Source organism: Genypterus blacodes, unplaced genomic scaffold (assembly GCF_046128005.1).
Source record: "Genypterus blacodes isolate CSIRO-AG114 ecotype Tasmania unplaced genomic scaffold, CSIRO-AGI_Gbla_v1 ptg000107l_1, whole genome shotgun sequence".
Classification (NCBI taxonomy): Eukaryota; Metazoa; Chordata; class Actinopteri; order Ophidiiformes; family Ophidiidae; genus Genypterus; species Genypterus blacodes.
In genome coordinates this window covers 1,659,658-1,684,604 of record NW_027466911.1, presented here as the reverse complement: position 1 = coordinate 1,684,604, position 24,947 = coordinate 1,659,658, and the positions used below count along the sequence as shown (strand labels likewise).

Below are 24,947 nucleotides of genomic sequence, written 5' to 3'. Positions count from 1 at the left end.
CGAGCCTGCGAGCGGCGCATTCCCCCCCCCCAGGTTACTTTGTCGCGCGAAAAATGAAAAGGACGGAGGGGTTAAATGTTTGTCCAGCTGAAACAACACAGTAAAACTCCTTCTCTGTGTCTCTCTAGTCGACTTGTCAGAGCTCAGGACCTAAAAATAGCTGCGCTGGCTCCACGCCCCTGGCTGGGGGACAGGTCAAATTATGAAGGAAGATGAAAAATTTAAAGGCACAGGCTGCTTTGGCCGCAAACCCAGGCCCTGCATCAGCGGTCAGATAGAACATTTGGCTCCACTTTTATAGGATGGAGAGGGATTATATTGACTTCGGAATCTTGGCCGGGAGCGACGTAGCCTTATGTTAATTGAGACGGCCTTGCAGTCCTCACCCGTCCGTCTCCAAAGTGTTTTGCTTGTAACTTCTCAAATCCGCCATTATACACAATCGATGCTGTTTCACGGAAACGGGATATGTAAACCCTGAGAGGGTCTCCGCACCGTTTGAGCGGTTTATGTAATCCTGACCACGCTGTTATGGCATCTTATAGTCGGCTTTCCTTGGCAAGCTTGAAAGCATGCTTACCGACTGGCCCGGCATACACACTCAGCCCGACACATACAGCGCAGCACACCACACTCTGCTAATGGAGTGAGGTAACAGAGTCTGAAACCGACACTGTGTTCATTTAACACGTCTTTGTCTCACATGCAGATTTCATTGCTGTCCCGTTCTGTCTGTTGCATGTCAAAGACAGGGAGACTCTTCCTGCTATGTTCCACAGGACATCACAAACAATCGTTAAAGACAAATAGAAGTTGGATACTTTCTATACTTAAGCATCAAAATTAAAAGTATGTTCAGATATAATATAAATATAAATATAAAATCCATAATTCTAACCATAATATTTGATCTCAAAAGCCCAAATTTGGCCTCAATTCTTTTTGACATGAAATGCAGATTTTTCAAAATAAACTCTTTTGATTATGTTGATTTACCCCAGAAACCATTAATAAATTGCACTTAGCTGTTGTCTACTTTGAGTCCCTGTACCGCTGCATGTATCAGTTTGGCAGCGACAGCAGCTTCCAATCCTTCCGTGGCCTATTTGTTCACAATTACATCACAGATTTCCACCTTGAATAACAAAAATATCTCTCTAATTCGGCGTGCGGGCGTGCGGTGGTGAAAAAGGGGGCCGAACACCTGACCTGGATCTGCAATCTGCAATCTGCAATCTGCACAGAGGCTCAGGTTTGGTTTTTATTTGACGGTTTCTTTTTCCGCTTACCTTACACCCTTAAAAAGAACGTGAAGACAAACAGAGATGGAGTGAGAAAGATTGGTTCAACAAAGGAGAGGAGAAAGAAGGAGGAGGAGGAGGAGGAGTGGAGGCTCCATCTGCAGAGAGGGGAGTCAGGAGACATGCCTCCTGGCAGGAGCAGAAGAAGACAGCTGTGTTTGGTTGTGGTATTTTTAAACGCATCAATGCTGCTCCAATCCCCTCGCCTCGCCTGACCTATTTATAGCCGGGGCCGGCCATTGTTCTATTTCTGTCACCTGTGGGCCACGCAGTTGTTGATTCACATGCAAATGAGGCTCTGCTCCCTCCCCGGCTCGATACACCGTGCGCCTATAGCAACGTGAACCCCCCACCGGCACCATCCACCACCACCAGCACCACCACTAACACCAGCACCACCATCTTTACCATACAGGCTTCAGGGCTCGAGGGAGAAACAGGAGCGGCTCAGAGGTGCTGCAACACTCGCAAGCTTCTAGTGTGTGAGGAGAGGAGGAGAGGAGGAGAGGAGGAGAGGAGCCCTGTGTGAGTGTGTGTGTGTGTGTGTGTTGTTGCCATACAGCGAAAGGTTTCTCAGAGGAGGAAGAGCGAGAGAGTAGTGCATCCTCTCTCTCTCTCTCTCTCTCTCTCTCTCTCCCTGGCTGAGGCTCTCTCTCTCTCTTTCCCTCTCTCTGAGGCTCTCTCTCCCCTCTCTCTCTGAGGCTCTCTCTCCCCTCTCTCTCTGAGGCTCTCTCTCCCCTCTCTCTCTGAGGCTCTCTCTCTCTCCCCTCTCCCTCTGAGGCTCTGCTCTCTCTCTCTCTCTCTCTCTCTCTCTCCCTCTCTCTCTCTGAGGCTCTCTCTCTCTGAGGCTCTCTCTCTCTCTCTCTCTCTCTCTCTCTCTCTCTCTCTCTCTCTCTCTCTCTCTCTCCCTCCCTCTCTCTCTGAGGCTCTCTCTCTCACTCTCGCTGAGGCTCTCTCTCTCTCTCTCACTCTCGCTGAGGCTCTCTCTCTCTCTCTCTCTCTCTCTCTTTCTCTCGCTGAGGCTCTCTCTCTCTCTCTCTCTCTCTCTCTCTCACACTCTCGCTGAGGCTCTCTCTCTCTCTCTCTCTCTCTCTCTCTCTCACTCTCGCTGAGGCTCTCTCTCTCGCTCTCTCTCTGGCTGAGGCTCTCTCTCTCTCCCTCCCTCCCTCCCTCCCTCTCTGTCGCTCGCTCGCTCGCTCGCTCGCTCGGTCTCTCTCTCTGACTGAGGGAGGCTCTTCTCTTTTGGCGACAGGAAGCGCTCGGCTGGCGATGAGACGCGCGCGCTGACTGGAGTATGCTGCAGACGATTTACGAGGGCGAGTCAAGTTTCTCCACAACAGACGGAGGGCGCGTCGGACCCCAGCGGCTCCCCGGACACAGCGACATGCACAACGTGAACAACTCAGGTGACGATCACACATACACACACACACACACACACACACGCTCCCCCGTGAGGTCCGCTCCTCTCCACGGAGGAACTCTTCGGTTTTTCCATCCTTCCTTCTTCCTCTTCTTCTTCTTCTTCTTGCATTCCTCTCTCTATTCCTCTCTCTCTTTCTCTCTCCCTCTCCCTCTCGCCCTCTCTCTCTCTCTCTCTCTCTCTCTCGCTCTCTTTCACTCTGTGCGAAAAGACAACTCGCAACTTCACAGCTCAGCAGCTCGCTATAGGAACCAGGCGCTTCTTCACTCAGTCAAGGTATTTACTCTTGTGATATGCTGCATGACACAAACACACACACGCACACACTCGCAGACACACACGTCAGGATTCGAAGTGTGTTAAATCCGTTATAAATCCCTCATTGTACAGCAGAGTTACAGTGTTGTTATTCCCAGTGAGCAGCCAGAGGAGTGAGCGCCTCCTCGGTGTTTTCCCGTGATGCTCCTGGGTCATTGTGCACTTTAAAGGGAAGAGGAAACACCGCGATGAACATCTGAAAGGTTCTCTGTCAGGATATTTACCCAGAGACATTGACTGTTTCTATTTCTGACCCAAAGAATTGAATTGAAAGCGGCACAGGGTCTGACATCACAGTGAGTAATGCGTCCATTCACTGTATTGACTCAACATGAGTCACACCTTAGTCCCTTTGATATTTTTTTGTATTCTCTTCAGCATGGACACTACTGATAAGATCTCTAACTTGCCCCTGCCGATGACTCCAGACCTCATGCATGGAGCCATTGTGCTTTGTGGGAATATTGTCATGTGCTTTGCCGGGGAAGCAAAGTCATGTGAGTGTTAAATGTACTGCTTTAAAACAAAATAGAATATGATGATGACCTCTCCGACAGATTAGCAACCTTCCCCTGCGTCCAAATCCATAAATATATCTATTTTCTGTAGTGACATTGTGAAGTAAACCCCAGTCTCTTATCCTATTAGGGACAATGTTACTGCTTGAAGCTTGACTGCAGGCGGTTACACTGGTGATTGAAAACACCCCGAGGTGCTTTGGCTGAACGTGAGCAGGTTTGAAAGTAAGACAGGAGGATGGCAGGAGGATGACACATTCCTCTTCTGTCAATAGATCAGCTCTTCTTTTCCCCCCCCCCCTTCCTTGTGTTTTTTTTTTGGGACTGGCAAGCAAAAAAAAAAAGGGGTTTCTTCCTCTTCCTCTTGTCTGCTAGGCCTGCGAGCCAAACAACAGATCCACCGAGTGCCTGAATTCGGGCTCCTTGCTTATTCTGTGGGTCAGCTATTCTTAGGTGAGTTATTTTGAGCTTATGGCATTAGCCTGCTAAGATTAGGCGTCTCTGCGTTATCATTCCATCTCGCCGCGCTCCTGCTGTAAAACCGGTTTGGAGCAGATATTTATAGCGAAGCCGTCATTTGTCTATTTAATGTGTTCTTTCCACTTTACAGTATACCCGTCGCCTGACAAAGACTTGACTTGTAAAAGAAAAAAAACTCTCCGAATGTAACTGGACGCCGCCTTTGTATTAGTTTACAAGGATGGCTTTTATGCTGTAAGTGGGAATACATTCTTCTTCTTTTTCTAATTCTGAACGTAACGTCGCGATTGTATGAGGCGTCCCCGGTGTCTGCTGAAGAAGACGTCTGATTAGATTCTTAAGTGAACCCCTCGACGCTTTACACGACTCTCTAACGTGCTCCTCTGCTCCTCTGCTTTTATGTTTTTACGTGGTGCCGTAAACTGGTTTTTGTTTTGATTGTGTTCAGTGGCGTCAAAACTTCTGACACACACAGCGCTCAGATGGGCTCTCTCCACCCAGGGAAAACTAATTAGTTCCCTCTGGCTGCAACATATCATGTAGAATATCATGCACAGGAGCAGACAGTATAACGCTGAAGCTGTTAGATCCTCTTGTCTGCATGCTGAGTCTCTTAGGTTCGCCTCAAATGTCTGATATGCAAATTAATCAGTGATAAAGAGTGAACAAAAACAACAAAAGGGCTCTTGTTTGTCGTTTTTGGGCTCAGTTAAGTTTTACTTTTGGACTAAATCTGTGTGTTTCCTTGTTTTGGTGTGCGTGTTGTTGAAAGCGTATGGTGTTAAATCGGTGATGCTTAGTGATGCTGGGAGGGCGTGGTGTGGATTGAGGCCATGAAGGGAGCAGACTGGGACTGACTGATGTGGGTATTAGGCCTTTTATAAACAGCTTGATCTACAAAAGTGTCCATAGGGAGAAGTCAAGTGATACACACAAGTACAACAGCTCTCACGTTCGCTCTCTCATTCACATCTTAAACCTCCTCTCCCTTCACACGGGAAAAAGATCCAGCTTGTGTTGTCGGCGTCGTCGTCGTCTCGTGTTGTTTGCGAGGTGGTCGGACGTGGCCGGAGTCCAGGATGAGAGGCGACTGGACTTCTGGCTCCCACGGCAAACTGCCCCGGCGATGGTTCAACTCCGCTGGCTTTGTTAGCAGATAGCCTGCAAACCACAGCTCTGGCTCTAGCTGCAAGGACGAGCCTGAGTCTTAAAAATAAAGACCTGTTTCCTGCTTTAGACATGCCAGCTGCTCAAAATAACAAGGCACTTAATGAGAGATCCAGCACCACATTGCAGTCCCAAGCATCAGCTTATTTTTGCCATCAGACATATTCTGTATCTCTGTTTCTATTTATACTGTTGGAAAGGGAATTTAAACCAGCAAATGTCTCCGCTGCACACTGAAGCCATCCAACATGTTTCATCTGTAAACACAAACTGCGGCGTCACGCGTATTGGCGTTTAAGAGATCAAATATACAGGGAGGATGATGATCTATAGGCGACGCTGCGTGGAGAGGCTGAGCTTGCTTGTCCATCGTAAACAACAGTGTGTCTCAGCTGAGCCCAGATAGAAGGACGTGGCTTCCTCTGCTTAAAGTGCTAACTGTTCACTGTACATGGTGTAGTGGAGTTTTGTGTGTATGTCTGTCTGTGTGTGTGTGTGTGTGTGTGTGTGTGTGTGTGTGTGAAGGGGGGGTGTTGTACTGTTCTTAATTTGCTTCAGCAACCAAAGCAGGTTTGAGTGAACTTGGTTAGCAGAAGGCAGCTGACTTTAACCACACAGAGCTTCAACAACACACGTGACCACACACACGTGTGTTTGCTGTGAAAGATGTGAGAGTTTTGTCATTGTTTGATGAAAAATGGAAAACTGAAATCACAAAAGTACTAAATTTGCAAAACAGTAGAACTGGGCAGAAATGTAAATATTGTTAAGATGTAGGAACAACCGGCATTGAGTTTATTTAGAATTTTACAATAGAACTTTATGCTTTTCTCTACATATTGTTCTGGGACTATTACCACTAAAAACATGAAGTAGTTAACAACAACACTTACAACTTTATTTCATAGAAATATTTCAAGAAATACTTTAAAACAAAGTCGTAGAAATCCACAGGTTTACAGATATTTCTATTATTATAAATATTATAAATAAATAATAATAAATAAATAAATAAACACTGATTAATGTCTTTAAGCACACAAAATGAAACTAAACATCCCCATTTCTTCACCTCTGTCTTTCTTTGCAATCAGCTTTTGACACACACACAGCCGCTTCCACGTCACTTGGATGTGAACAAAGTGACAGTTTGTGTAAGCGGCTTGTTGTGACACGTTGAGCTGGAACCCTCCGTGACAAATGAGTTCCTACACTTTCTCACACATGATTAATGTTTGCATTTCTTTAGTAAAATGGAAAATTATGCAGCAATTAGCAAAAATTGCAGCGTTTTGTTGAATTTGCATTGAATTCGCTGCAAACTGCAAAAAGCTGGAGGGACTCAATCATGGCTGCTTCACTGTCGGTCTCAGTTGGAGTGAATGATTGATGTATAATTTGAAATGTCACGGTGTTATTAAGCACTGTGATAATGCACGTTTTTAAACCAATCTATTTAGTAACCCTGCACATGTGAGAGCTCACGTGTGGTCGCCGTGTCGCTGGCGGCGTGCGTCTATTCAGGGTGGGAAGCCTGCTAATGTGGCCTGAGACAAAAAAAGACAGCCATCTAACATCTCAAATTAAGGCTGTGATTGTCACTCTAACCGCCACCAAGTCTAATGAGAGGCAGATCAGTTATAGAAATAAACACTTGGGGACAGTGGCGGGTGCGACGCTGCAGTGGGAGTGTGGTCACAGGCCGTGAGTCACCCTATCCCCCTTTGGCAGGCCCTCTGCAGGGAGGAATTTGGGCATGGGGCACAGCGCTTGTCGCTCCCTTGTGCTAAAAACAAATTTGGGAGCTGTCATTCATAAATCTCTTGTTTACCAGCGCCTAGAGATACTTCGGAGCGCCTTCCACCAATCAGGAGCAGCCTCACTTTCACCTGGAAATAGTTTTGGCCTCGAGGGTCACCGTCGGCATATTGGCGCCTCTCGATCCGAACTTGCGAGGCTCATGTATGTGGGAGATCGTGTCAAAAGTGAACCAAACGTTACATAAATGCAACACGGCACATTTCTTTTAGCCCCGTGTTATATTGAGCAGGCGGCCTCACAAGTGTGACAGTCTTTCACACATTGTCTATATTAAGCCTGTGCTCAGAAAAGCGTTTATATTTAGCCCTAGTTACTGGTGGTTCCGTATTCTCCCCCTGTCTTAGGAGTATATTTGTAAAACGGCAACAGCAGATTTGAGTTTTGAGCAGTTTCGTTTGAGATTAAAATATCGGTATATGGTTTCTAATCTGGTGGCAGTATAGACGCGTCGCCTTTCTCTTTGCATTTGCGTGCGGCATGTAACCTCAGTCTGCACAGAGAGTAATGCCAGTGATTAGGACTGTAAAGTGTAATTTATATAACAGATGCAGACTTGAGACTTGCCTGCCTGCCTGCCTGCCTGCCTGCCTGCCTGCCTGCCTGCCTGCCTGCCTACCTTCAGAAACACATTATTTTGTCACCTCAACGTTCCAGTTCCATCCACTTTCAGTTTGCCAGAGAATAAGGACCAAAATAGAACATGCACATGGGGCTGTTGTGGTTTCCTCCAGGGCCATTTCATGCAGCTCTGGCCATTGAAGGTAGCTGAAACTCACACCCTCCTCCTCCCCCCCCTCCCCTTCCTCCTCCTCCTCTTCCTCCATTCCCTCCTGTTAAACCACTGTCTGAGATTTTCTGATGGAGGCTCAGCATGACGTTGTGATCAAAGTGGAGCTCCTTAATGCCAGTCACAGTGAGGCTACAGAATGAAATATGAGATTAATTAGATATCACAGTGGCGGATTCTCCCAGGCAGCAGGTGTTTTTTTATGCTATATTTAGGTCCATTAGGCAAAAGTAGCGCGAGGGCAGTCTTGACTCCCTGAGCCCTTCGGCGGTTCACAGGTTCACGGCTGCCCCTGGAACAAAAGAGTCCTTTGTCAAGTACTTACAAGCTAAGATTAATATTCCCTGTCAGCAGAGAAAGCTCTGTGCTACAGGTGCCTGTTCTCCGCGCCCGCTGAGCCGTGGCCCTCCTCTGTCATTTGATTGGGTCTGTTTTTAGAACACAGACACACACACACACACAGACACACACATACACACAGACACAAAAAATTACTGCACAGGATTCCCCTGTAGCTGTCATCACAGTGAACATATTTAAAGGCAGGTTATCACTTCCAATCTCCACAGAGTGCATGCAGACTGAAGGTTTTGTAAGGCGCTCCACCTTTCCCTCTCTCTCCGCAGGGCGCTACACGCTTATATAAGAGCGGAAAAGCTGATATAATAGTCAACATGTCACATAGCCACTGTAGGACGGAGATGACATGCAGCGAGACTCGATATCTGCAGGATGGGGAGACATAATTACGTCGCCGGCGTTGCCATGGCAGCAGCAAGTTAGGGTGGTGGATACTAGGGTGTGGGGGTTGTCACAGACCAGGATTGCGCCACTTGCTTTTATGTTTCTATTTATAATCATCACTGCCGCATACACATTGAACAGTGGCAAAACAAATGAGCAGCGCACTTCACATAAGCAGTGAAGAAGAAAAGCTTTGAATCTTAATTCACGGCTACAGCAGCTTCCCCCGGCAGGTCTAAACTCTTTCTTTATTGGCATGTCGTCGTGGTTTATGTGGATGAGGCATGACAGGATTATTTTTTGTGAATCTAAAGAGTTAAAGTGTGTTTCAGCCAGTCTGCCGGTGAACAGGTGGCATAGTAACACGGTTTGTATTTGTTCCCTCAGATGTGACCCTTCAGAAGATTAAGGCTTTGAATGCATTCAATAAATCTGCCTTCAACCACTGGAATTTTAAGTAGGCTGGGATATTTATCTTGGTTGCAGAACGGAGGGGACACGCAGTCTGGACAATGTGTACCAGCACCGGGGTCATGGAACCTTATATATGCTTTATTTAATCTAATAACAGTAAAGGGACCATATGCAGCAAGTCCTCATTCATCCATCCTTTAATGTCTGCATAAAGTTTTCACAGATGCGATGCTGTAAGTAATCCTTGTTGACATTTGTCAAAGAGATACGGTAGCTGGGATGAAAATAGGAGGATAAGAGGATAGAAAAGAAGGATAGGGCACAATCAGTAATCATCCTCTGTGGAATAGAGAGATGAAGTAGCCCTGTCTTATATGTTCTTAACAGGCAATCGATTTTCTCTGTGGAACATGCTATATATAGAGCTCTGAGACCAAAGGGATGCCCTCTCACTTTGTACCTGGCAATTACTTATAATGGAAGTAGTTGTCAAAGACAAAGGCAATTCTTAGCCATGCAGACTTTGCACCGGGGAAGAGAAATGGAAACATCACAGGAACACAAATTCACAAACACTTGCCTCTTCCAAGCTTGCAAACAACTTCATTTTAAATCATTGATGGTGAAGGAGGAATGTCTGCAGGATATTCTCGTAAACTCAGAGGAAGTGTATTCCTAAACTCACATTATTTATTTATTGAGCAGAGAAAACACAGGACTTCATGTAAATACTTTAAATGACCGCTCCAACGTTTCGTGCCAAATGTCCATTGAGTCTGACTGCCGCTCCCACTGGACTCTGGGCTGACGGATGTAATCCAGCGTTTGTTTATAGAAACTGTATTATAATTGTAGGTTCCTGAGGATAGCAGGATAGTCCACTTTGCTCCTCATCTCTGACCCAATCTTTTTCTCTCCCTCTCTCTTTCTCTCTCTCAAAACTACCTTCCTCCTTTTTGCCTTTTTCTTCCATTGAACACGTGCATGTAATGTTTAGATCTGATTGAAGTGAATATATCACCAGGGACTGAGAGATGTGTTTCTCTCTGTGTTCACAGTGGACATTAAACCAGACGTGGCACTGGCTGTGGAGTCCTTATCTCCATTAGACCTGCGCACAGACCCGAGGATGCTGGGGCCAGGGTCGGACCCTGGAATGTGGGAGAGGCAGCTGCAGCAGGAGCTGCTCCTCATCCAGAAACAGCAGCAGATCCAGAAGCAGTTACTCATTACTGAGTTCCAGAAGCAGCATGAGAAGTTGACCCGTCAGCACCAGGCTCAGCTCCAAGAGCACCTCAAGGTCAGCATTGCACTATAAAGTGTTATGGAGGAGACACGGCAATAGTGTAGTTCAGCATAATACAAACAGCAGCAGAGTATAGTGCACATCAGTGGAAAACATTATAGCTCAGGACAACATTACAGAACACTGAGTGCAGAAAAGAAAAGAACAGCCCAGCCCAGCACAGCACAGCAAGGCTGAACAATAGATCACAGCACAGCGTGAGTGTCAGAGAATATCACTTTGAATAGAGTACAGAACAGTCCACAGAAAAACAGATACTGCACAAGTTCACCCAAACCATTATCGTTTTAAAAATAAATGTGTGGTCAGTGTACCGTCCTGGTGCTGACTTGAGGCCTGCACGTCTCTCAGCTTCAGCAGGAGCTGCAGGCTATGAAGCAGCAGCAGGAGCTGGCTGAGAAGGAGCGTCGTCTGGAGCAACAGCAGCAGCAGAGCCAGCAGGAGAAGGAGCAGGAGAGGCATCGGAGGGAGCAGCACGTTTCCGGCTTCAGCCTCAGGGGCAAAGAGCGCTCCAGAGAGAGTAAGAGCTCGGCACCAGCATCATCCCCATCACCGCCTCCGCTCTCACCATCACATAGAGATTGACACTTTAGACTTGTTTAATCTCTTACAGGAATCAAAACATCCACCGTAAAAAAGGTTCTTAAATACATAAGGATTCAGAATAGGAATGTCAATTGAAAAATGTAGATCACCAAAAACTACTGAAAACATTACAGGTCATGATTCCGATTCTAATGTAATGCAACTCTTAAGTGTCATTTCAAATGTATTTTCAATCAAATATGAATTTTTACAATAGTTTATAGATAAGAAGAACAAACCAGATTATAACACTATGCAATAATCATAATTGTTATAAGCTAAAATGCTGAAATGTGTTTTTTATACACACCAGCACACCAATACGTTGGAGCAACAGATAACTTAAGGTCAAGGCTCTTAAACATTTAAGTTAAGGAGAAAGTGTCTTTCAGTGGCATCATCAAAATAGTTTTGGATACACGGTTGCATCTCTGCATTTACCTTTATAGCTTTATAGCTAATAATAGATTGGATTTATGACTTTGTCAGCTCAGGTAATGTGAGACTGTGGCTCCAACAGGAAAGAACATCCCTCTGCAGTATCACCGCTCGGCTCACACTCACTGTTTGTCTCCTCACACCACTAGGGGGAGATCTTCCTGCATTAGAAGTGACTGCTCATGAGCCAAATTAGAAGAAATGAAAGAGAGAAAAACAGAAAGATTTTGATGTCAGAAGTGAGATGAGTGTGATCTAATAGACGGTGCAGTAAGTTAGGATGAGAAAGCCGCTGCAAGAATTGCAATAAGGCAAAAAGTTTGATGTGTAAAAGTTGTTTTGCCACAATGCTGCACGTTATGAGTCAGCGCTCTAGAGTCACTGGAATCCCTTTGCTTCTATCTGCTGGTCTCCCAGGTGCAGTCGCCAGCACAGAAGTGAAGCAGAAACTCCAAGAGTTTCTGTTGAGCAAATCTGCAAAGGACTCCAGCATCAACGGAGGCGCCCACTCCTTCATACACCACCCCAAACTCTGGTACACGTAAGTACTTGCAGGAATCTGACTGCTATACCAATAATTACATGGTATATTTGATGACAGCAGCAGTGTGACACGGTGCTGAGCTCTCTGACGGCCTCCTTTTGTGCTCAGGTCTTCACACCACACGTCACTGGACCAAAGCTCTCCACCTCTGGGCGGCATGTCACCCACCTGCCAGTACGCCCTGCCATCCCCCATCGAGAGCAAGGATGACTTCCCCTTAAGGAAGACAGGTTTGTTTGCGCTACACACACGTACACACACACACGTGAACACCCATCATTTATAATTGGCACGTAGACATGCTGTATGCGGTACATGTATGATTACAGAGTGCTGCAGCACACACTCAGCTTCACTCTATGGGGTTTGCAGCTAATGTAAAAGCTTCTTCCCTCATTTTCCATTCAGCGTGAGTGACTTAGCCAAATGCAATCGATGTCCTCTGACCCGTGTCAATCAGGAGGTCTGTGTGCCCGTGGAGTATTTCCTGATAATGCTGATGACCCGCTAATAACATCAGTTAGGCTCATTATGACCTCTGCCCCCTCCTCACACCTCCAGGGCTCACCACACACACACACACACACACACACACACTGAACCTTATTCTTCCGTATTCCTATATCATGGAGAGACCTTTATACAGGCAGCCACACAGTTCACATTATGATTACTTCTATGTGTTAATATTACTTCAAAAATCCTCATTTGTCTTCCAGTTCCAAGCCATTTTTCAACTGTAAAATAGTAAATTGGACAATTAAAGAGCATTCATTTCTCCTGAGTTATTGGCTCCAAAAACTATTTTGAAAACGCGCAAAGTTCTCACCGAAAGCAGCTCAGGTTTGTTGGTTTAAAGTTTGAGAAACCCTTAGGGGACGCTTGTATAAATAAGAGTTATTCCTCCCTCTTGGTTTGCTCGAGCACAAGTCACCTGCCAAGCTTAAAAAACGTCATAATTCGGCGGTGAGGTCACCAAATTACATTATGTTCTTTTCCCCTCGGTGTCTCTTTTAATTACATCGCAAAACAATTATACTTGTTGAGTTCTTTAACTACAGGCCTGTCACGTTGTGTATATACACAATTTGGAGAATCAGGGGCAAAGGAATTACATCTTGTAAAATAAAGTCTGTCTGCTCACGCCGAGATGAAACGCTCCCAAACTCAATGGAAGCTTGGAGAAATTGTTATTTATTGTGATTTGTTTTCTGAAGCTTGGGGAGATAGATCCCCTAAACGCAAAGAGAAGGAGCTGACTCAGACGTGTAATAACCAGTTGCAGGCAGCTCTCGCTAAAATAATGCCTTCAAGTTTATTGTGGCGTTGTTTACTTTTTGACGAGACCCAAAAATAAAGGCGAGATTAAACGTTTTGCCTCTGGATATAAAGTTTAAAATCCCCCAGCGGCTTTTGTTAAACGCGCTGGGATCGTCTCACTCGCTCTCTCTCTCTCTCTTTACGTCTCGACCTTTTGGATACCAGAATCTATATGTGGTCATTTCCTGTGAGGGGGCCTCTGCTCCCCCACTTCCTGTCTGTCTTCATTAAAGTCCTCTGAGAGCTTGGCACGCGAGGGGTGGGAGAGGGTGGGGGTGTGTGGGGGGTGTGTGTGTGTGTGTGGGGGGGGGAGGGGGGGGGGGGTGGGGGTGACGCACAAAGGTAGCGTTTGTCTGTGACTGATAGCTGATTGGCAGGTGTTTGGCGGAGTTCAGACTGGCACGAGGGCGGGATGAGCCCAGACGACGGGGGCGTGTTTGTTTAAGCAAAGATAGCTCAAAAGTGGAGATGTGACTCCAAAATCTCCCGTTTCTGACTCCCCCCTCCTCCCCCCCCGCTTCATTTAGCCAGAGGGGCCGAAGCGGCGCTCTATAAAAAGGGTTTATGTCACCCGCAAATATGCAAAACAGTTTTACAAAGGACAATCTTTACGCAGATGCAACCTTCTATCGCACAAAATATGATCATGTTATGAACCTATATCCTCATTTTCTTTCATTTTTCACAGTACTTCATAATAAATCCATTTCAAGAGACAAATATTCCAATAAGTGCTAAATATGTTGTAGCACCATGTAGCTAAAGCTGCTTCTTAGCTTAGCTCACTCACCCAAAACAGAAAAAGTAGTTTGGGAGAAGGTCACATGATTAACTTGTTTACTGGCTTTATAGCCTCTTTGTGCCACATCCAGGGACGAGAATAGACGAGACTAAGGGCACGCGATCGTCTGTGGTAAGAATAGTTGCAGCTTAGCAGTAAGAGGTGCAACACCCTCCCTGATCGTGACCCAGTTACCAAATGTGTGCGTTCAGCAGGTGCAGGCAAAGCTTTTACAAATATGCTCTTACAAGGATAAAACCCGTACGGCCTAAAAAAGGGCCAAGTAAACCTATTGTGGAAAATTTCAAGTGATAAGCTTATGTGTGTGTGTGTTTTAGTGAGGCTGAAGTGACCCAGGTGCTCTACGTGCAGGCCTCAGACGGCCGCCGCCTCCGCCATTGCCGCCGCCGCCATGGCTGCCTCCTGTTGCACTGTTCATTCGCGTATTTTTTCCATGGAGACCAGTGAGAAAGTGTTTGTTCCCTCGCTGCTGTCTGGTGTTCCCGTGGCGACCAATTGGGATGCGTAGCTCGGTGGCAGGCAGGGTATAAAAATAGAAAGCAATCAAGGCAGCAGGGCGTGAAGCAGATTCATACGACTCCCAACAGCGTTTTCTCTCCATTTATCTCTCCTGCCTCCTTTCTTCCTCTCTCTCTATCTCTCTCTCTCTCTCTCTCTCTCTCTCTCTCTCTCTCTCGCTCTCGCTCTCCCTCCACCTCACGCCCACAGGATTAGAGGTCTGTGTCACGTATTAGGAAAGAGGGTTTTGCTGCTTTTGACAAAAGCCATAAATAGCAGCATCTGGCCCCGCTCTCCTCGCTGCGCCCCCTCTGCCGCTCGCTCCCTAACCCCCTCCCCCCCCTCCCTGCAGGCCCACTTTTGTACGTACAGCTGTAAGTCGTACGCATCGCAAAGAAAAGACCTTTTTAAATTATTGATCTCAGCCTGAATAATTGAAACGGCTCGGCTATTGTATAACGAAACATTTACATAACTTCAGCTCTGGCTCTCGGTTGAAAGTGCAGCTAATGTATTCGGCCTGATTGTTGGTGTGTGCAAGGTCAGCTGTGGGATTGGGTGTCCAAAGGGTTGAAGGAAAGTACAAATGAGGCGGTGCTGACCCGGTGAGTCCTCAGCACCGGGTTTATACAGGAGTGTGTGTCTCAATCTCAACCACTGCATTTACATAACTGGATTCTGATTTATTCTCATTCACATCATTCTGAAATGATTTCCCTGAATAAGTCTCCAGTATTTCCTGTATCCTGCACGTTCTCCAAGGCTTTAACAGTCAAATCTGCTCCACAAAAAGCATTCGTAGTATTTCCATGGGTGGCATCCTCAACCTCCTGGGCGGAAAAAATGTCCAGATACGAGGACAACAGGTTTAAGTTAAGCACAATGATGTATAAGGTGAAGGGAAGGAAAAATGTACTGTGCACATATGAGGACGCAGGGCTTTAGGAGGATCTCTGTGCCTCTCTCTGTAAATTAAATCTTTACAAACACTATTTCTGTCCTGGAAATATTACATCATATTTCAAACAGCAACAGGCTGCATTTCCCACGTCTGGATCAGTTCAGGCCGGGTCCTGTGTGTGTGTGTGTGACTTGAGGAGTGTATGAGGATTGTGTATTGGGGTATCTCTGTTTTGCATTAGGACGAGGGGGGGCGGAGGGGTGGGTTGGGGAGAGCTTGAAACATCTGCCATGTTTTTGTGTTAGTTTAACTGTTGCTACTGTATCAGACTGTGGTCACCAGGGCGGCAGGTAGCGGACTATTTCACTTAGAGCCTCGTGTTGCTCAACCCTAATTTAGTCCAGATGAGGTGGAAATGGGCCCGAGCCTGACTCGTTTAATTTATCTGAACGCTGCGGCTGAATTCCACTCCAACTAAAAATTGTTACATGTTGAACTGTGGCAATATTGTTTATTTTCCTTGTGATGTATCGTCTCGTAAACGTTTTCTTTGATAATGTTCCCCCGTGCTGTAGTATGTGAGCCGTCGCTTGATCCAAATATTGTGAATGGAGAGCTAAGAGTCCAAAAAAAATCAATTCTGGATTTGTTTTTTTCCGCAGCATCCGAGCCCAACCTGAAGGTACGATCCAGACTGAAGCAGAAGGTGGCAGAGAGGAGGAGCAGCCCCATGCTCAAGAGGAGAGACAGCAACATCATGACTCCTTACAAGAAGAGGGCCCTGGAGCTAATGGGTACGTCACACATCCGCTCATACACTGAGATTGAGTCGTCACGATGACAAGCAAGCAGATTGAGCCCGAATTCTCCACATTATGCCTCAAAATGTAGTTCAGTTTATTCTCCGCCGTTTTCCAAAAATCGCAACGTGTCGCACATTGTCAACGCCGCCCACCTCAGCACCTCGCTGCATACTAAGCAGCCGCTCTCAAACGCAGTAGCGATTAATCATCATCGCAATTTCATGTAAGAGGAACCATCAGGCAGCCGTGACTGTACGCATAAAAAGTGTTGTGAGGCTACAGCTGCCAAGGCTGTGTGTAGTGTGTAGTGTGTGTAGTGTGTGAGCTCGCATACTGTGTCTTAAACTCCTTGATGTTCCACAGACTCTACGCCCACTAACAGTGCCCCAGGCTCTGGCCCCAGCTCTCCCATAGGGGCCTCCAGTGCCTTGGGGGCGGAGAACGGACCCTCGTCTCTGCCTACTACCACAAAAACGGAGGTACGTGTCTAAATCGCGAAAGCCAATGTTGATTTTGCTAAGAATTGAACAGAGCAAAGCAGCGCTGTTGGTGTCTTGGGTGCCACATAATGAGAAAATGCAAGATTTGATTTGATGTGAGGGTTTGAAGGGTCCCGTCGCCTCTCTCTCTCCCGCTCGCAGCTATAATAACAACCATTTGTCCCCGTGTTTGTTCATAAGCCTGTGTTACACTCCAGTGCAAACGGCTCCCCGCTCTGACATTAAAGCGGCACAGCTTGACCCACAAATCTGTACCAGCCAAGGCTTTAAAACTGGGGCCCTTTGACGTCGCCGTCGCAAGTGTAAAGATGACAAATTATGCAGGAAAGAAGTCGAACGCAAAAACAAAAGCAAAAAAATGAACCTAACCTTTTAACCCGGCTTTTTTTAAGTTTTCATTAGTTTGGCTACGAGGTTGCCGTTGGCTCGTCACAGCGTTTCTGTCATTGCCCTGGCCGCGGGCCCGAGCCGAGTTGTTTCGAGGCGTTTCCCCCCAATAGATTCATGGCTCGGTTACCGACCGGAGCTCCCGCCGGACCGAGCTCACAAAGCCCAGCATTATGGAGGGTGGCAGATATGACACATCTCCCAACCATTCCAACCCAACAGCTGTGTTTTCCTTAGCCATCGCTGTTTACTCTCCCAGGGACCTCCGGTGATACGGACGAGGGAGAGCCGAGCCCTCGCGTCGGGCTTGAAGGCTGCGGCTCGGGGAGACAAGGCGAACTGTGGCGTTTAATTGATATCCCAGGCGCTGGTAGCCAAAGACACCCACACGCTAACAACATAAACACACAGGATCGCTATTGTATCTCTCCGAGCACAGGCTCTCATGAAAGGCATTGGTAGACCAGTCGGGTCGCTCGCGGACCTCATGCCTGTTGCAAAAGCAAGGCGGTGTTTGTGCACCGTTACATTCGGTATCCTTTTTCAGAGGGAACGGGTCCCTCGGGTCAAATACGGGCCGGATATCCACACACAGGTCACTGAGCTGCTGGTAGGGGTTGGAAGGATAAACATGGCTGTTCCAAAACCACATGCTGGTCCGCCGCTCTGCTGGGTACAGGAAGCATGCCCCAGTGCTGATGTTCTCTGAGAGAGCAGCCCGAGGGGTGGGGACGGGGGGACGGGGGGGGCGAGGGGACGAGGGGACGGGGGGACGGGGGGACGAGGGGACGGGGGGCAGGCAGCGGGCCCAGCAGGGGGGATTAAAGAAAGCAGGGGCGGAGGGTCAGATTCAAAGGTTTGCAATGTTTTCTATCAGCTGAGCGTATCGTCCTCTGGTGCCCCTCTGTGGAGCTCCATGTGTCCCTCACTGCCACTCCTCCATGTCATCCATCATCAAAACTCCAAACCTTTTTCCGCCTTCAGCCAGCAGCATTGTTGCTCGTCACGCCGCGTTAACGTTTATGCCGCTGCTCGTGTTGCCTTTTGAAATCGTCCATAGTGGGGTTTCTAAATCTGTCTTCACCTCCTAAATGTCTTCTCCTTGTCCTACTTGTCCCGTGTCTCCACTGTAGCGATGGCCTTCACAGCCCAGATTGTTCCGGCCCGAGGGCTCCGTGTCCATGCTGAGCTTGTACACGTCTCCCTCCTTACCCAACATCACCCTGGGCCTGTCAGCCGCATCCTCGCCGATTAGCGTGAGTACAGTGAACCGCTAGACGTGAGACGACCCCGCCTGCGTCTCAACAAAACCAAACTTTGCTTAAGACTTTCACTTCATTGGTTCCCCGGCTCTGTGAGTTGTAAATCTCGCCGTCGGTGGCTGTCGGCATTCTATGTCGGAGCACGGGTCATTGACCTCTGACCCCAAATGATTTTATCGCCCTTAGATAAATATTGTTGTGCAGTGTCTAGTGTCAGGCCTCCTCTTATCTTCCCCTATTACCTCATTCATCACAGCTTTTAAAAAGTCCAAGTCCACTCAAGTGCAGCTCCAGATAACGCAGCACATGATAGATCATCTTTGAGCTCACCAGCACATTCCAAAGAGGCCCGTTCATCAGCTGCACCGACGTCTAACCATTCATGGGCTCTGATTTCACTCTGGAAACACAAGATTCATTCACAAAGAAAGTTTCAAATGAACGGTTATGATTGTGAGAGATGATTGTACGTTTCTGGTCCTGACCGGCCTGCACGGCGTCCGCAGCACCGCTTTCACGTCATCCTCTTTGTTTCCTCCCGCAGGCTGCCATGGGGTTGAAGGAGCGGTCAGCAGAAATCAAGCACGGGCTCCCCGGGCAGCTGCTGGGCCCCGTGCCCCTGCAGACCGGGCTGGAGTCCAAGGTGAGCCCCAGTCACCAGGCTCTCCTGCAGCACCTCCTGCAGAAGGAGCAGATGAGGCAGCAGAAGATGCTCTCCTCTGGTGAGTCTGATTCACTGGATCTCAGATGTTGATAGATCATATAGAGAAGTGTTGTGAGCTGTAAAGTCAAAGCAGATTCCTGACAGATATTCTTTTTTGGATCCAGGGCAAAGTTCCATGCCCTCACACCCTCAGTCGCCTCTGGCCATGAAGGATCGCCCGTCCAACAGTCGGCCTAAACTACCAAAACACCGGCCCTTGAACAGGACCCAGTCGGCCCCGCTGCCTCAGAACACACTGGCCCAACTGGTCATCCAGCAGCAACACCAGCACTTCCTGGAGAAACAGAAACAGTACCAGCAGCAAATCCATATAAATAAGGTATTGTGCTTCTCTTCTACATTCAAGTCACAGGGGGGAGGATTTTGACTTTCAGATTGCGTTTGGCAACATTCTGTTTTCCTCTTTAGGTCTGGCGAGGTCGCATTTTACAGCAGGGAGTCAGATTTAATCCTTTTAAACACACAAATGCGGAGCTATTTTGAGCCTTTTGTCAAAGCATCTGCGGTAGCTCAAGTTTACAGACTCACACTCTTGTCTGTTCCTCCCTGGAATCCCGGTGTTATTCCTCCTAAGTAAAGAAGTTGCGCCTGACTTCAAATGGGGAAGAAATGCTTCCCCTGCACTAATTCTGTTATCACAGCTTAAGGCATCAGGGCTGTTCACATGCTAACGCTGTGAAATTCAATTCAGCTAAGTTCAAATGAAGGAAAAATGTACCCAGAATACATTTTGTTCCTCTATGGCAATATTTGTGTTTCTGCGCGCTGGCTGAGGTGACCTCGCCGTACAGAGTGTAATTATTCTGCTGAGGGAAGTGTGTGAGGTGGCGGACAGTGTGAAAGGCGGCATTGTGTGGACTCACACACTGATGTGTCCCCATGCTGGCTGCAGGGAACCAAAGAACTCACCGCAAACACAAAGCTCAACTAGAACTAATAAATAAAACAAAGCAGCCAAAGCCCTCTTTCAGCTCCTCTGCGTACGGACATGAAAGAACACTTTCTAATTACACTCCCTCACTAATGCAAAAATTAACTCAAACGTCATTGGCGACCTAAGCGAGCAGCTGAAATTCGTTCTAACCTCGGCCATAGAAACCTCCAGTATTTAGCGTGGATGATATGGTTTTAAATAATGGGACATCTTGTCTGGAAACATGCGATGCATAATCCCGGCTGATCACTCAGGCCAATGAGATCGCGAGTAAAGCCTCTTTAAGTGGAGGTTATAAATGGCCACTAATCAGGGATGAGCCCTCAGCGTTTATTGAGAAGGATCTGCGAAACATTGCCCTAATTAATTTCCGGGCGGAGGCTCGTCTGTGGCTCGTTCGTGTTCTTTCACATCCCTCAGTGTCTGAAACAGCAGGGGGCACCACTTAGGGAAGAGGAATAGCACTGTTACTAACTAGCCAAAGAGGCTAATGCTGACGTCGTGTGAAGCTTCCACTCTCCAGGCTGTGATGTACCGCCGTCAGCGCTCGGCAGATGCCTGAGCCCCCTGGTGGCGGCGGCGGCGTCATCGTTACCATCTGATGTAACAAAGCTCCACAGCGACGTGACATCTCCACGCAGTGTCACCAAAACGTACACGAGTCTCCGTCCGGCAAATAGTTCTTATTGCTTCTCCACTCGCAGGAAAATGTCAACATTAAGTCCGGTGTCATTGGATTCCAGGTGCAGAGTCAGGGTTTTGCTCGAATGACATTTTGGAGATGAAAATGTAATCCCTCCCTCCCCGTCTCGACTTTATTTCCTTTATATGTAGCAAATGAGAGACACTAACACACTGATCTGGAAATGTGTCATAGCTAAACTGTAAAGCCCCGATCGATCCAACCCATTGTAATAATAATAATAATATCCTGTGCAACGGTTTCATTCATTTCACGGTATACACAATCCCTCAGTATTTCATTTGTGCTGACTGTGCTATTTCCCTCCTGTTCTTTATGCTTTCTGTCTGTCAGGACTTGGACTCTTACTAATGAGAGCCTGATAATGATTAATAACAGAGAGGGAAAATGACTAATTGTCAGACGGGCTTATGTTCGCGCTAAGTTAGTGTGAAGAATGTTGTTTTGATAGCTTACTGAAGACGTGGAGCCTATTAAGATTCTATTTCAGGCAGCTGAATACAGTGATTGCACTGAGCGCCCCTAATTAGAGATTTGGCCAGAGAGGATGTGTGCTTTAAATCAATATCCTGGCACTTTGAACACAGCTGTGCAGGTTAGAACCGTTCCACTGTTAAAGAGAGAAGTAAAAAGTTAAATCAACTTTTCTTTGGATTTGTCTCCATGCTTCCAACTTTGAGTTTAAATGGAAGAAACGGGGAGGGGGGTAGGGGGGGGGGGAGAGAGAGAGAGAGAGAGAGAGAGAGAGAGTCTAATCTGGATATGTTGGCTTTGCACTGATAAAGGTTTAATTGTCAAAGATGGTTGGCTGCAGGATGTTATTGTTAATGTGGAGCCGATGTGTTTTCCAGCTGCTGTCCAAGTCCATCGAGCAGTTGCGTCAGCCTAACGCACACCTGCAGGAGTCGGAGGAAGAGCAGGAGGAGCAACACAGAGAGCAGCCGGAGAGCATGCAGGAGGACAGGCTGCCCCCTGGAGGCGTCATCCGGAAGCACACGCTCAGCAGCAGCAGCAGCGGCGGCTCCAGCGGGGAGCTGGCCGAGGCTCACGTCGGGGTCATCAAGATCAAGGAGGAGCCCGTTGACAGCGAGGACGAGGCCATGACCAATCACGGCTTAGGACCGGAGCAGAGCGCTTATCTCCACCAGGTCAAAGGGAGACTGGTGATACGAGCCATGATCTGAGGAGGCGAGAGGAGGAGATCACACACTCCAACATTCGCAGATACACAAGTCTCTGCAAACATGTGCATTTATATCCATGCTATTTACCTACACACACACACACACACACACACACACACACACACACACATCTCAGACACACACACACACACACACACGCAGCAACCATTGCACAGTAGGCCAACGCTCCCTGCCACCACATGTGATCCTTTTCCACTTAGCTACGGCGACTTTACAGGACTTTCTGTCTTGATCTCTGTAACATACTGTATGTTTCCCGGTGGTGTATATAATATCATTTAGACCGTCCTTTTTAAAGAGCTGCTTTAGTCGTCTCGGGTCCGTTCGACTCCCGAAAAAAGCGTTTGTGTACATATATACTGTGGCTGAAGCGTCCCAGATGATTTCTTAGAGGGAAAGGTGGAACAGGTGTACAGCTTTGAAGAGGAGCCATCTTATGTTCCTGTTGTGTACATTTTTGTCATAAAATATTTTAATGCTCTCCTGTCCACGTCAGCTTTGAAAATGGTTATTAAGTCCTTAAGGAATATAAAACACTACATCTTCATCGCTTGGAAAAATCTGTGATGACGGTCTGAGAAGTGAAGATAATGAGAGAGAATGTAAACTTAAATCCTAATGGAAGACACGCCCCCCATTTTACTGGGGTTGGGCCCGATATTTGCCATTGCTCATATTATTGCAGTTTGTTAAACTAAAGCACTAAATCCCGGCTTGGGTGTGCAGGCATCTCTCCCTGACACATCCCAAGTCTGCGTGTCTCCAGGGGCCGCACCGGAGCCAGGACCCTGCGTTAAGCCCAGCTCTCCTCCCTCTCTCCCTCTGGGTCCAAATCAAAAGCTCAGCCGGGTCCCTGCCCAGCTTTTCGGCAGTGGAGAGGAGTCGGAGACGGAAAGAGAGAAAGAGAGAAAGAGAGAGGGAGAGAGAGAGAGAGAGAGAGAGAGAGAGGGCCGGGCAGGAAATGCCTTCTAGAAGCCAGGAGTTGGAGTGATTCATGTGTGCAGGAATGTTGAGAGAAGAGGACCTAGGGTTGGAGGAGTCCAAGGGGCCAGGCTCCAGAATTGATTTACTGTCAAGGCGAATTACAAAGTGAGTGGGGATATGGTTAAGGGAGTCCTTTTTAAAGGGAATCGCTTCCTTCGTATTCCCCTGCGGCGTGCTTACCTCAACATGCAGGTTTGATGTTACTTCAATAAAAAAAAAAAAAAAAAAGAAAACCCCTCGACGGAACCTAGCTTCTTCTTTTTTTTTTTCTTTTTTTTTTTTTGTTCCAAGACTGTTTTCCTTTCAAAGTGCCCATTGCAACATGTATAGTCTGTCTTAAAGTGATCGATCAAATGTATTGCGTAGCCGTTAAATCCTCCTCACCCCCCCCCCCGCCCCCCCGTTTCATTTCTGCCGTCTGCTAAGTGTAAGAAAAAAATGCTAGTATGAGATTCTGTGTTTGGATTCCTGTGAAAAACAAAAAGCTGTCTGTCTTATACTGTACATTCAGATTGTCCGGTTTTTAATGTTTTAGTGTAAGTAAACACCACAATCAGAACAATGTGAGTCTTGTTCTCTCGCTCCTTTGATTTGGTTGTAACGAGAACCCCCTCACCGCCGGTGGGGGGTGGGTGTGGGTGTGGGTGTGGGGGGGGCAAGGACGGGGGGATGGAGGGGGGGGGGGGGGGGGTCGTCCTGTGGTCTGTTCATAGCAGTTTGCATTTCTTCTCTTTTTTTTGTTGTTGTTTTTTTGCCTTGTGTGACAAATCTTTCTTCTTTTTTTTTTTTTAAATAAAGTTCTTTTACCTATTATGAATCTTGCTTCTTTTTGCAGATTATTGACTTTACTTGCATTGGAAGCTTGCGCCTGACACACAATCTACTTCAAAACTTTCAAACCTGTCTTATTATTTTTTTCTAACTTAAGTTCCTCGCAAGTCTGACTTTGCCTAAATCATTGATCGACGCCGCTTTCCCACACTTGCTCTTATAACCTCGCTCTTTATTTTCTGGGGATCTGTGTAAGCTTTTAAAGCGAGCTTAAGAGGCTTTCAGCATATTTCTTTGATGTGAGCACCCAAGACCCAAGACTTGTGGCAGCATTAGAGCGGCCCGAGATAAGGTGAGCTGTGATATATGACTTGTGCTGATACTTTCAAACCCAGCTTAAGCAATTTCACAGCCTGCTTACTTCATAGGACGGGTTTGTCATGCAATACACGCAGTGATGAGACCGGAGAAGTTCACTCACGGTCTAAAGTTGCTTTCTGCAACACACACTCTGAGAAAAATGTTGCTATGACGATGCATGTTGCAACTACAGTCAGAAGTCCCCGATCTTACTAGCGACGCTCAGGATACCAAGGTGCAAATACCAGGAAGCTGAACATGATTATTGTGTAGGATTCTTTCACAGGAATTTTCAAGAAAAGGGTTCATTTAATGCACATTAGGAAGCGTTTGTGTTAAATTGGACGCCGACTCTTTAAGTGGAGTCCATCTGTCTTCGGCGTCAGGCCCTCGTGATTTTAAATGAGCCGTTACTCAAAGGCAGAAGAAATAATGAAGCCCACATCCATCTGCCACTGTCCCTCCCGAGTGCCCACACAGCCACGTCGTAAAAGCAAACAAGCACTTTTTTTTAAAGGTGTAAGGAAGTAATGAAGGCTTAGACTTACCTACTTCCTGTAAATGGATTGAACCGCAATTTTCACACTGAGTAGCCAAGGATAAAAAGTCTAATAACAACTAGAGGCCCTAGAGAAAGAACACAGTCTGGGGAAATCTACACACAAGTTACTACTAACAAACTTGGTCATTTTCAATTCATCATCATGACAATACACAGATCACCTGGCTCTCACTGTCATGACTCACTAATAGAAAACACCAGTTTACTGTCACCCGACCATCGCCAAGATGTCATCGCTCTCCTGCCTCCAGAGGCCACCCCAGAGATTACATCCTGGCATTTTGTCAGTGCACTTGATTGTGTGGAGCAGAAGGTGGAACAGTTGTATAGTCAAATATCACATGTAATGCCTTTACAGGCTCCACTCATCAAGAGGTCCAAAGCT

General features: G+C 47.0%; 1 protein-coding gene across 2 annotated transcripts; it reads left to right on the top strand.

Annotated features, from left to right (window-relative positions):
• The first annotated feature begins 2,481 nt into the window (after positions 1 to 2,481).
• On the top strand, positions 2,482 to 23,506 carry hdac9b (histone deacetylase 9b). 2 transcript variants are annotated; one of them, XM_076160865.1, is made up of 11 exons: positions 2,482 to 2,707; positions 10,032 to 10,273; positions 10,631 to 10,799; positions 11,720 to 11,843; positions 11,955 to 12,076; positions 16,030 to 16,161; positions 16,534 to 16,649; positions 18,191 to 18,313; positions 18,864 to 19,041; positions 19,148 to 19,362; positions 21,532 to 23,506. In XM_076160865.1, exons 1-11 carry the CDS (start codon positions 2,596 to 2,598, stop codon positions 21,862 to 21,864), a joined length of 1,866 nt encoding a protein of 621 aa, XP_076016980.1. In that variant the 5' UTR covers positions 2,482 to 2,595; the 3' UTR covers positions 21,865 to 23,506. The 2 variants fall into 2 exon arrangements, with proteins under 2 accessions (XP_076016980.1, XP_076016981.1); XM_076160866.1 differs by lacking the exon at positions 2,482 to 2,707 and adding an exon at positions 2,718 to 3,000.
• Positions 23,507 to 24,947: the final 1,441 nt, after the last annotated feature.